We start from the raw sequence: 12,764 nt of genomic DNA, 5'->3' as shown, positions 1-12,764 counted from the left end.
ATACACACACAAGACCTTCAGGCTCCAGTAGACTTTGGGGTGTGCTTTGAAGAACAGCAGTCACCACCCGCAGACACACCTCCTTTGTTTTAGCTGACTGTCCCTATTCGTCTCCTGTGTTGCCTGATAGTATCCTTTTTATCGCTGTTTCTCAACTGCCCAGGTTAGACACCGTCCCTTGGCTCTGCACGAGTGAGGAGTTGGGTCTCCCACACACACACACCTTGCCCATCCGCTGGCTTTCCAGAACTATGGAATTCAGATTGGATAAGCACTCTTGGTTTTCTCCTGACGTGAATCTGTCCCCCAGCTGAGCCTGTCAGTGAACTGTGATTATGTTTCCCTTGCCTGCACAGATTTTTCTTTTGCCTACAGTTAACGGTCATTTGGCTGGTAGCTGGCATCACTGACTCGATGGATGTGAGTTTGAGCAAGCTCTGGGAATTGGTGATGGACAGGGAAGCCTGGTGTCTGTGGGGTCGCAAAGATTCGGACACGATTGAGCAACTGAACTGAACTGAACTGAACTGTGACCTTACCAGTAATTCACCCTTGACTCTTCTCCTGTCGTCTCAATGAACATCTCCCTAGCCTCTGACCAGCTCCATCATCATGGTGCTGATTGTCCTCTGTGGGCCTCCTCCCCTCTCTCCTGGATTGGGTCTCCTGGTTCTGGACTCCTTCATCTTCTTCCTTGCTTTACTTTTTCTACAAAAGCGTTGGAGGTGCTGTGCTCATTTGCTTCAGTCGTCTCTGAAGCACGACTGTGACCCCCTGGACTGTAGCCCACCAGGCTCCTCTGTCCGTGGGATTTCCCAGGCCAGAATACTGGAGTAAGTTGCCATGCCCTCCTCCAGGGGATTTTCCTGATCAAACCCTCGTCCCCTGGATTGCAGGCAGATTCTTTACCGCTGAGCCACCAGGCAAGCTCCTTTCAAAAGCATATCTTCCGGGAATTTCCTGCAAAAGCCCGTGTGGGAGGTCATTTCTGAGCCTTGGACACCTGCGAGTACCTTTGTTCTGTCCTCCCTCTTTCCATTTGTTTTTTAAATTTATTATTTATTCCTTGGCCTGTGGGTCTCAGCTGTGGCACGCGGGCTTAGTTTCTCTGCAGCATACAGGATCCTAGTTCCCCGACCATGGATCGAACCTGTGTCCCCAGCATTACAGGGCAGAGACTTACCCTCTGGACCACCAGGGGGTCACTGTGTTCTCACCCTTCCTTGACCTGTTGTGTGGAACCAGAGCTCCGGCAGAGGCTGTTTCCTACTGATTCCTGACGCTGTGGACAGGACCTGATTTGGTGATGGTTGTAGTTCCGGTTTGGTTTCGTTTTTCTCTCTGGAAGCTCATAGGATCCTGTCACTGCACCCATTTCCTGTGATGGCTTGTGATGGTCCCACCACACCTCACACTGTTTGCCCTCACCGTTAGGTCCTCGGCAGGACCTGGACAATCCCAGCCTTCCCCTTCATCCCCAAGGACACGGCCCCTCCATTTCCTCGGCCTCTGCCTGGAACTCCTGCTGCTCGAGTTTCAGTCCCTCTGGAGCGGACTGCTCGTTATCTGCTTTTCTCTTCTCTTTTCCAGTTTGGCCTTTGGAGGTGGCTTTCTGGAAGACGCCACGTGCTTTTCTAACCCTTCTTCTGAGTCTGTCATGTTGCTTTCTCCCTTTTAATTCCCAAGAGCTCTTTCTTTTTCCCAGTGCCGACTTAAAAATAAATAAATAAACGCACAGCCCGAGTTGTTAAATTGCCAAGTCATATCTGACTCTTGGCAACCCCATGGACTATAGCCTGCCAGGCTCTCCTGTCCATGGAATTCTCCAGGCAAGAATACTGGAGTGGGTTGCCATTTCCTTCACCCGGGTATCTTCCCAACCCAGGGCTCAAACACGCATCTGCGCTGGCAGACACTGAGTCATGGGCTTCTCATAAAATAAAATTTAAAAAAGCTACAACCTGAGAGTTGTGAGTTAAGTTTCATTTGGGGACAAAAATGAGGACTATAGCCAAGGAGTTATTTCTCCACTGATCTCCAGTAGCATATTGGGCACCTACCGACCTGGGGAGTTCCTCTTTCAGTATCCTATCATTTTCTATCATTATCCTATCACTGGAATATGAAGTCAAGTGGACCTTAGAAAGCATCACTAGAACAAAGCTAGTGGAGGTGATGGAATTCCAGTTGAGCTATTTCAAATCCTGAAAGATGATGCTATGAAAGTGCTGCACTCAATATGCCAGCAAATTTGGAAAACTCAGCAGTGGCCACAGGACTGGAAAAGGTCAGTTTTCATTCCAATCCCAAAGAAAGGCAATGCCAAAGAATGCTCAAACTACTGCACAGTTGCACTCATCTCACACGTTAGTAAAGTAATGCTCAAAATTCTCCAAGCCAGGCTTCAACAATATGTGAACCGTGAACTTCCAGATGTTAAAGCTTGTTTTAGAAAAGGCAGAGGAACCAGAGATCAAATTGCCAACATCTGCTGGATCAGCGAAAAAGCTAGAGAGAGTTCCAGAAAAACATCTATTTCTGCTTTATTGACTATGCCAAAGCCTTTGACTGTGTGGATCACAATAAACTGAAAAATTCTGAAGGAGGTGGGTATACCAGACCACCTGATCTGCCTCTTGAGAAACCTGTATGCAGGTCAGGAAGCAACAGTTAGAGCTGGACATGGAACAACAGACTGGTTCCAAATACGAAAAGGAGTACGTCAAGGCTATATATTGTCACCCTACTTATTTAACTTATATGCACAGTACGTCATGAGAAACGCTGGGCTGGAAGAAGCACAAGCTGGAATCAAGATTGCTGGGAGAAATATCAATCACCTCAGATATGCAGATGACACCACCCTTATGGCAGAAAGTGAAGAGGAACTAAAAAGCCTCTTGATGAAAGTGAAAGAGGAGAGCGAAAAAGTTGGCTTAAAGCTCAACATTTAGAAAACGAAGATCATGGCATCTGGTCCCATCACTTCATGGGAAATAGATGGGACAACAGTGGAAACAGTGGCTGACTTTATTTTTTGGGGCTCCAAAATCACTGCAGATGGTGACTGCAGCCATGAAATTAAAAGACGCTTACTCTTTGGAAGGAAAGTTATGACCAACCTAGACAGCGTATTCAAAAGCAGAGACATTACTTTGCCAACAAAGGTCCATCTAGTCAAGGCTATGGTTTTTCCTGTGGTTATGTATGGATGTGAGAGTTGGACTGTGAAGAAGGCTGAGCACTGAAGAATTGATGCTTTTGAACTGTGGTGTTGGAGAAGACTCTTGAGAGTCTTTCAGACTGCAAAGAGATCCAACCAGTCCATTCTAAAGGAGATCAGTCCTGGGTGTTCATTGGAAGGACTGATGCTAAAGCTGAAACTCCAGTACTTTGGCCACCTGATGTGAAGAGTTGACTCATTGGAAAAGACTGTGATGCTGGGAGGGATTGGGGGCAGGAGGAGAAGGGGACGACCGAGGATGAGATGGCTGGATGGCATCACCGACACTATGGACGTGAGTTTGAGTGAACTCCGGGGGTTGGTGATGGACAGGGAGGCCCGGCGTGCTGGGATTCATGGGGTCGCAAAGAGTCGGACACGACTGAGCGACTAAACTGAACTGAACTGAACTGCCAGGGAAGCAGCACTTCAGATTACTGAAAAACTGCTCCAAGGAGGTAGGAAGTGGTGGTGTTCAGTCGTCCAGTGTCCGACTCTTTGTGACCCCATGGACTGCAGCACGCCAAGCCTCCCTGTTCCTCACCATCTCCCAGAATTTGCCCAAGTTCATGTTCATTGCATCAGTGATTCTGTCCAGCCATCTCCTCCTCTGACACCCTCTTCTCCTTCTGCCCTCAAACTTTTCTAGCATCAGGGACTTTTCCAAAGAGTTGTCTGTTCGAATCAGATGACTAAAACACTGGAGTTTCAGCATTGGCATCAGTCCTTCCAGTGAACATTCAGGGTTGATCTCCCTTAAGATTGACTGGTTTGATGTCCTTGCTGTCCAAGGGACTTTCAGGAGTCTTCTCCAGCACCACAGTTCAAAAGCATTGGTTCTTTGACATTCTGCTCTCTTTACGGTCTGGCTCTCACAACTGTACATGACCACTGGAAGACCATAGCCTTGACTGAAAGTGAAAGTGAAGTCACTCAGTCGTGTCTGACTCTTTGCGACCGCGTGGGCTATAGCCCACCAGGCTCTTCCGTCCATGGGATTTTCCAGGCAAGAATCCTGGAGTGGGTTGCCATGGCCTTCTCCAGTGTAGCCTTGACTATACTTACCTTTATCGGCAGAGTAATGTCTCTGCTTTTCAGCACACTGTCTATGTTTGTCATCGTTTTCCTGCTAAGAAACAATCGTCTTCTGATTTCGTGGCTGCAGTCGCCGTCCACAGTGATTTTGGAGCCCAAGAAGAGGAAAGCTGTCACTACGTCCACCTCTCCCCCCTCTATTTGCCATGCAGTAATGGGGCCGGATGCCGTGATCTTAATTTTTAAAAACTATTCAGTCTTAAGCTGGCTCTTTCACTCTCCTGCTTTACCCTCATCAAGAGGCTCTTTAGTTTCTCTTCACTTTCTGCCATTAGAGTGGTATAATCCGCGTATCTGAGGTTGTGGATGTTTCTGATGTAGGTCAGCATATATGTGATTTTGGTGAAGGGGGAGTACACGCAATCAAGCACATATTGTTTCCAGAAGTTTTCTGATGGTCAGGGGCTTCCCTGGCGGCTCAGATGGTACAGAATCTGCCTGCAATGCAGGAGACCCAGGTTCTATCCCTGGCTTGGAAATATCCCTGGAGAAGGGAATGGCTACCCACTCCAGTATTCTTGCCCGGGAAATCCCATGGACAGAGGAGCCTGGCGGGCTACAGTCCTTGGGGCTGCAAAGAATCAGACACGACTGAGTGATTAACACTTTCATTTTCTGCTAGTCACAAGGAGCAGTCACCATGAAGGATTTTAGTGCTTTTCTAGGCTTAAGGGGATACAAGAGTCAGACTCATAAAACTGGCTCCTGAAGATACACCTAACTGTCTGAAGACCTGTCCTGCCAGTTTTTCCCAGAGCACAGAGGGCCTCATTCCTGCTCTCCACCCTGAACTCCTTTCAGGGGGTGTTGAAAATCAGCAGTTGTGCACCACATGATTTAATCCCTGTAGAGATGGTTGGCAAGAGCCGGTTTGTAGTTGGCATCAAGTATTCCTTTTTGATGGCACCCTATTCTTATTCCTGTTCTTGTTATTTAGTCACTAAGTCACGTCCCGCTCTTTTGCGACCCCATGGATTGTAGCCCAGCAGGCTCCTCTGCTGGACTGGGTTGCCATTTCCTCTACAGGGGTCTTCCCGGCACAGGGACCGAACCCGCATCTCTCATGTTGCAGGTGGGTTCCTTCCCCCTGAGCCACCAGGGAAACCATCCTTATTGTAAGGATGCCAGATTTCTAACCCCTGAATCTCATGGTTCCTGTGAATTTTTTTTTTCTGGTCCTGGAATACTTTTTGTTTCTTCAAAACTGCTTGTCTTAGTTTTCCTTAGTCTTTCTTTCTCATGATACAGGCTTCCTCTGATCCAGAAAACCAAAAGTTTGAATGAGGTCCTATTGGTCCAGTGGTTAGGGCTTGACACTTCCACTGCTAGGGCCCAGATGTGACCCCTGGTTGGAGAAATTAAGATCCCACAAGGCACGCGGTGCAGCCAAAAATGAACATTAAACTTTGGGTGGGGACCAAGCCCCTTGGAGGAGGGCCCTGTCCCTTCACAGCCTACTGTCCCCCACTTCCCACCTTCCAGACAGCCCCTCGCAGCTCCCCTTCTTTCAGAGCAGCCTGGGAGACCCCGTGGGGCAGGAAGGGCTTTATCTTCGAACCTTCTGGAAGTGACAGGAAAGAATTGTTTTCCACCAAGTGTTCTAACAAAACAGTTGAAGTTTTCACACAGAAGCCGCTTGGACGTTCATATCTTGTCACTTTACTAATAATCTGTCCCGTCTCAGATGTGATTGCACACAGGTGCAGCAGGGCCCCAGAGCTGTTGGTTTCGTCTTTAAGGTGTGGTTTTTAAGCACTTGACTTCCCTGGTGGCTCAGACGGTAAAGCGTCTGTCTACAATGTGGCAGACCTGCGTTTGATCCCTGGGTCGGGAAGATCCCTGGAGAAGGAAATGGCAACCCTAGAAAATCCCATGGACGGAGGAGCCTGGTGTCCATGGGGACGCAAAGAGTCGGACACGACTTCACTTTCACTTTTAAGCACTTTGGCATGCAGGCACTTGATAAAGTGGATAGCGCGCACTCTTCACGAAAGGAGCACCCTCAGGCCTTCGCTGTCAGCGGCAATGCATCGGATGGGTCTTATGCACCAAACATTTAGGAAGTCCCTGGTGCCCCAGTGGTTAGAACTCCACGCCTTCAGTGCCGCGGGCCTGAGTTTGATACCTGGTCAGGGAACTGAGACCTCAAAGCTTCGCAAAAAAAACCAAAAAACCAAAACAGTCATACATTTAAATGTCTTTTCTTTGAGACGATCAACACCAGCCACCATGCCATCCCCACCACACAGATGCACGCGCGCACACACACACACACACACGCACACACGCACACACGCACGCACATTGTATTCACCTGAGGGGCACCATCCGCCCGGTCTGTGACGGAGGCGCCTCACCTATACAGATGTGCACTTTAGTGGAAGCCACATGGCAAACTGGAACTAGATTCTGGGGCCTAGGCTGTCACCCCCCCTTTCTCCACAGGACTTTGTGGTTGGTCTCTCCATCCTGCTGCGAGGGACAGTCCATGAGAAGCTCAAGTGGGCCTTTAACCTCTACGACATTAACAAGGATGGCTACATCACCAAAGAGGTACGTGGCTTCCGGGGAGCTGAGGGTAGCCTGTCTGCCCGCTCCGCTGCTCCACACCCCCAGCCTCTTTCCTCCTCTCTCTCACTGCCCTCGTTTCCCGTTTCCCCTCCCTGTCCAAAGACAGAGCGCCCAGCCTGCCCTCGGAGGGGACAGTGGCCAGGAACTCCTCTGCCAGGCTCTCGGCCTGGATACCTGGGTGTGCAGAGCGTGGAGCTTGTATGCCCCTCACCACACGTCTCCATCCCCGTCAACAAGGTCCCCGGTCGCTGTTTCTTACGACGAGGTCATGTGGGAGACCCGAGTGGAGAAGCTGGAGGCAGGGGTGGGGGAGCTGGCCTTGGTTCCCAGCAATCGAGGGAGGGCAGTGTGGTCCCTTAAGGTAGGGTGTCAGCGGGCCCACAGTCCAGTTTTGTTTGGCCCAAACACTCTTTTTTGTGTGTAAGAAATTGTTCATATACAAAAAAAAAGAAGTATTCCATATACCAAACAGAGAGTTTGGCTGGAACACTCTTTGTACGTGGAATAGTTGCTTTTCATATAGTGTCAGATTCTAGAGTTTGCACATGAAAACCTATCTGCAGATGCCCTTGTGCTGGGTGGACTGGATGGGGCTGAGTCTCTCTCCCTGGCCTGTGCAGCCCCGCCCGCTCACCCACCTGGCAGCCAGGCTCATGCCAGCCCCTCCGCCCTCCCCTCACCCCCCCGCAGGAGATGCTGGCCATCATGAAGTCCATCTACGATATGATGGGCCGCCACACCTACCCTATTCTGCGAGAGGACGCGCCCCTGGAGCACGTGGAGAGGTTCTTCCAGGTGAGCGCGCGGGGGAGGGGCCGCCAGAAGAGGAGGGAGGGGCTTCCGCCCTCAGGGCCCCCTCTGCGCGTCTTCCTGCTCCCACGGGAGGTGCAACTGCCCTCCCCCATCCGGCTGGCTGAACGAATTAAAACCATCCCTGTGCCCCCCACCTGCTGACCCTCATCTCAGAGCAGTCGGGCTCCTGGATTCTGAGTCAGCCGACACCCCCGGCCAGAGCTTCTCCTGCCCGCTGCCGCCCGTCTCCACCAGGGACTTCTCTCCGAGGGGAGGGGGTCGGGGTCACCGCTCTGTGTCCATGGGGCCCAGGGGGACTGAGGCTCCATCTCCCGCTTGCTGAGGGCCTCAGCCGCTCCACCTCCCCAGCTGCCTGTCAGGGAGGTGAGGGGGTCCATGAGCACGGGGGTCCCTGCTGGGAGGTGGCTGAGGTTGGGGGCGGACTGGGGAGACAGCAGAGTGGTTGACATTGCGGTGGAGGTGGCTGGAAAGGGCGCTTTATGTGGCCTGGATCCCAGGGAGGGGGCCGAGGGGACGGGCTGGGGTGGAGGGCGCATGCCCACCTGCCCGCCCACCATCATTCCTCAGGCCTGGGGCGGGGGCAGCCCCAGCGGGACACAGCCTCACTGAGGGCATGGCTTGAGTTGCAGAAAATGGACCGGAATCAGGATGGGGTGGTGACCATTGACGAGTTCCTGGAGACCTGTCAGAAGGTAGGCAGCATCAAGGCTCGGAACCCCCGCGTCCCGGCCCTGCCAGTCCCCTCCTCAGCGCAGACTTCCGACATCCACTTGCACTGTTTCACCGGCGCTCACTGCTGCCCCGCCCGCTCCTGCCAGCCCACAGCCTGGCCAGGCCACCTCCCGCAGCTCTGCCCTCAGTGGACCCATCAGAGGGGATGGACCCGGGGCCCTGAGGACTGGGTCACACTGTGGGAAGGAGCCTGGAGTCCCCCCCACCCTGGCATTGCAGCTGACCGTCTTCTGCAGAGCGCTTTCAGGGGGGAGGACGCTGGGCCTCCGCCTGCCTCCCTCCCCTCGGCTGCCCTGGCTACATCTGGGTGGGTGGCGGTTGTCTATCAGTGGGTTAACAGCTCCCAGACGGACTGGCCGTCAGACCCTGGAGCTGGACACAGGCTCTGTGTCACCGGCTCCTCCTTCGTCCAATGAGACGGGCAGAGTCCCTGGAGGGCCACAGGGCCCTAATGAGACCGCGAGCACAGTGAGGCTGGAGATGGGCCCCGGCCAGGGCTGACCAGGCCTCTCGTCCTCTCTCTCCACGCAGGACGAGAACATCATGAGCTCCATGCAGCTGTTCGAGAACGTCATCTAGGACTTGGGCGTGGGGAAGGTGGGGGATCCCTGAGTGGCTATCGCCACCTCTTCCCCTAAAGAAACCTCAGTCCTGCCAGGAGCAACCTCCATGAAAAACTTTTTTCTAATATATTTGCACAAAGTGAATAGTTTGCTCCACACACACACACAAACACCCCCCCCCCCCCCACCCCCCATACCCCCATCTGGGCTGGCAGGTGGAGGGACAGAGATGAGAGAGGGGCTAGGTCTGGCTGGGAGCTGAGTCCAGAGGACAAGAGCCGCACAGCTCCCAGCACCCCCCTCCCAGGCCTCTTGGGTCGACAGCTGAAAGAGAGGCATCTTCAGGCCTCTGGCTGCTGGGTCATCTACAGATGAGGGTCCAGCCTGCAAAGCTAAGGCCCCAGCCCTGCGGGCCCACTTGCCTGCCCCTCCCTTCCGCCACCCTTCTTTCCCACTACACTCACATGTCAGGCCCTGGGGGCTGTTCCGACCTGCTTGTCCCAGCCACTCCCTGCCCACCGACGACCCTTCCAGAATGGCCCTCAGCTCAGGACCCCAGAAGGGCAGCGCAGGGTCAAGGGATTTCAGACCAGGAAAGAGGCGGCACTTAGACAGAGCCTGCTGCTTCCTGGAAGTGCTTCCCTGGGTGTCAGGACACCCGCCGTCCGCTGAGCTGGTGTGAGCCCCAGTGGGGATGCACCAGTGGGCACTGTTCTCCACCCAGTAAGGGGGCTGCCAGTCTGGGGACTGGGGTTCTTGGTGGGAATCTGACGGGACCTCTCTGCCAACACCGCCTCCCTCACTCCAGCTGGCTCAGTGAGGGCGCAGCAGGAGGAGCTGCCCACAGCCCTCAGGCACCCAGGTCATCATTCAGGGTTCCTGAGAAGAGGTCCCAGGGCTCAGGGCCTGGCAGCCAGGGAGCCCGGAGGGCCAAGCAGGCCTGGGAAGGGGCTTCTTTCTCCGTTGGCCCCCATCTCCTTTGCCCACCCCAGCTTGGATGAGCTCCCCTCTTCGTGGTTAGGGTCCTGGAGCCATGTGGCCGCCCCTCCACACACAGGCTCACCCCAACCCCATGTGCAAAGCACAAGTGCCCCCAGAAGCTCAGGCTGCAGCCCACGAGGGGAGCCTGAGACTCTGCTTTTCAAGGCAAGGCCCTCCTGGTGGGCTGAGGCTTGGGCCCCACCAGCCGGCATCAGGAGGCCCCTGGGGTTCTGTGGGGAGTCGGTTCTGTGCCTACGAGCAGTGTGTGTGTGGTGGGGGTGGCTTGAGGCCCCACCCCCCACCCCGGACTCCCCGAGCCCAGCCCAGCTCACTAACATTCAAAAGCACAAACCCCAGGGATTCTGCTTGGCCGGGTACTGCCCTGAGGACAGAGGCGGACGCCCGCCTTAGCCCAGCGCCACTAGTGGGTGCGGGGCCCAGGGGCAGGTCACCAGAAGCCGACGGGAGCGGGAGCGGGGCTGCTCCCCCCGGCCCAGGCCGCCCCAGAGGGGCTCAGCCTCAGGCAGCATGGCCAGTCCCAGGAACATTCCCGGTCATACATTCCGTCGGCTGCCGCCCCCGGTCTCTGCCCGGGCCTGGCCTGAAGATGAGCGGGGACCAGGCGGCCAAGACCGTGGAGATGGGCTGGCTCGGCCGCGGGGACCCCTGGGCACCACACGTGGGCGGCCCTCCCTTGGAGTTGCACTGACACCCCACCTCCAGCCTGACTGGGCCCCCCTCCCCCTCCCTGTCCCCAGGGAGGGGGGCATCAGCGTTCCCTGGCTCAGGGATCTTCTCCCCGCCCCGACCCCCGGCCCTCAGCCCAGCCCTCCCCGCTGGTGAGGCTTTGCTTCTGAGGGCCAGAGGCCAAAGCAGTGGGTCACCGCCACCACGCTCTGCCCTCCCCACCTTGGCCTTGGGCTGCACGCGCCCCCGGAGGGGTCCGCCTCCCATGCTGGGACGCGGGCTGGCCGCATGTCTGCATGGCAGAAGTGTCTCCCTTGGGCGCGGCCGAGGAGGGTGGTGCCTGTTCTCAGCGCCCACCAGTATTCAGTCCTGTATATTTTAATAAAATAAACTTGACAAAGGAGAGCGATTCTTGGTGGCTTCATCCCGATTCTCGTCCAGCCTCTCCAATCCCTGCTGCTGTTAGCCAAGGCTGCTGCCCAGAGATGAGCTGGTAAATGTTTAACATTCCCTGAATTGTCCAAGATCCCAGTGTACAGTCACTGAAAGCGGAGTCAGGAAGAAGGGCCCACGGTTGGGAAGCCTCTGTGAGAAGCTCCAGCCCTCCAGCCTGTATGCAGAGCCGCGAGGCAGCACAACTCCTTGAGGTGCCATTGCGTTTCGTTCCCAGGTTTTGTCCTTCCAGTTCCAAGAAGTCATTTCCGCATATCCCCTTGGCTAGAGGGTGCAGGTCACAGGGCAGAACCAGAATTTGCCTGAAGACATCTTCCTTTCTTGGTTTTAGTTTCAAAAATCTAAACTCAGTGTGGATTATGCCACAGGAGAAAGGCAATGAGAAGCTTCGGGGAGAAGCGAAAGAAGTCCAAAATGCAAGTGTGAGTCGCTCAGTTGTGTCCGACTCTCTGCAACCCCACCAACTATAGCCCACCAGGCTCCTCTGTCCATGGGATCCTCCAGGCAAGAATACTGGAGTGGGTTGCCGTGCCCTCCTCCAGGGATCAAAGCCAGGTCTCTTGCATTGGAGGCAGACTCTTTACTGTCTGAGCCACCAGGGAAGCCCCAGCTCGGGGATGGAGGTTCTGAGCGTCCGGCAGCGCTTCAAGGGCCAGCGCCCAAGCCTTGTGACGTCACCTCCCCTGTGAACACAGACCTCATCCCCCATGAGTCACCCGTTGATGGGAATCTCATCAGTAACCAGGAGGACCGACAGCTGGAGCCCCGTTCTACCACCAGACACACTGAAGGCTGCAGGCTACCCGCCTCCCAGGGTCCGGACACCATGCAGGCAGGGGAGCCCTGCCCTTGCTGCCTAGGATGGGCTGTCTTGCAGTTCCATGGGCTGGCCCCTGCACTGAGTGCACCTGCCAGCCTTTTGGGCACAGATGGGGAAGCTGTTAAGACAACCCTCAGGTAGTGAAGAGTGGAGCCCGGGCTTGGACCCAGGCAGGGGGCTCCAGGCCAGGTGTAAGCGCTGAGGTGCCCACTTCATGATCGCCCGCGGAGCTCAGCGAGCTGTGCCATGTCCCTAAGGCCCACATCTCTAAAGCACGGGGCCCTTGCTTTGATTCTGGGGCCTCCTATTCTCTCTTAAACCTGTCACTTTACCTGGCTGAGCCTCAGTTGCCTTATCTGTAAAATGAGCAGAAAAACAACCCTCTGGAACTTCCCTGGTGGCCCAGCGGTTAAGACTTTGCCCTCCAGTGCAGGAGCCACAGGAGACTCGGGTTCAATCCCTGGGTCAGGAAGATCCCCTGCAGAAGGAAATGGCAACCTACTCCAGTCTTCATGCCTGGAGAATCCCATGGACAGAGGAGCCTGGGGTCGCAGATAGTTGTACATAACTGAACACACACACAGTCATAAACATGAGCATACTTCTTGTCCTACCGAACTTTTCATGCACTTTTTTTCCCTTTCTATCAGAGAGTGACTCATATCAACAAACCACCAGAGGAAGTACAGACATTTCAGAAGAAGTTTCCAGGGGCTGCAGATGAATCTATGATGGTCTCCAGTTTCCCTGGTAACCCCAAGGCCCATCTAGGAGTCAGCCAGCTAAGGAAGGGCAGGCCGGCAGAGCCAGCAGTGTGCCCCACCCT

At 54.6% G+C, this 12,764-nt stretch overlaps 1 protein-coding gene across 2 annotated transcripts in view; it reads left to right on the top strand.

Moving 5' to 3' along the window:
* The window catches only part of KCNIP3 (potassium voltage-gated channel interacting protein 3), a 99,036-nt gene extending 87,962 nt beyond the window's left edge, over nt 1–11,074 (top strand). For both annotated transcript variants that reach the window (XM_027967108.3, XM_042246504.2), the window contains 4 exons: nt 6,764–6,871; nt 7,580–7,684; nt 8,332–8,394; nt 8,966–11,074. In XM_027967108.3, the coding sequence (XP_027822909.1) occupies nt 6,764–6,871; nt 7,580–7,684; nt 8,332–8,394; nt 8,966–9,013 (324 nt within the window). In that variant the 3' untranslated portion in view covers nt 9,014–11,074. The remainder of the gene's footprint in view (nt 1–6,763; nt 6,872–7,579; nt 7,685–8,331; nt 8,395–8,965) is intronic.
* Nucleotides 11,075–12,764: the final 1,690 nt, after the last annotated feature.

This window comes from Ovis aries, chromosome 3 (assembly GCF_016772045.2).
Source record: "Ovis aries strain OAR_USU_Benz2616 breed Rambouillet chromosome 3, ARS-UI_Ramb_v3.0, whole genome shotgun sequence".
In the NCBI taxonomy this organism is placed as follows: Eukaryota; Metazoa; Chordata; class Mammalia; order Artiodactyla; family Bovidae; genus Ovis; species Ovis aries.
Note: the sequence above shows the minus strand (reverse complement) of the source record. Positions and strands in the feature narration are given on the sequence as shown.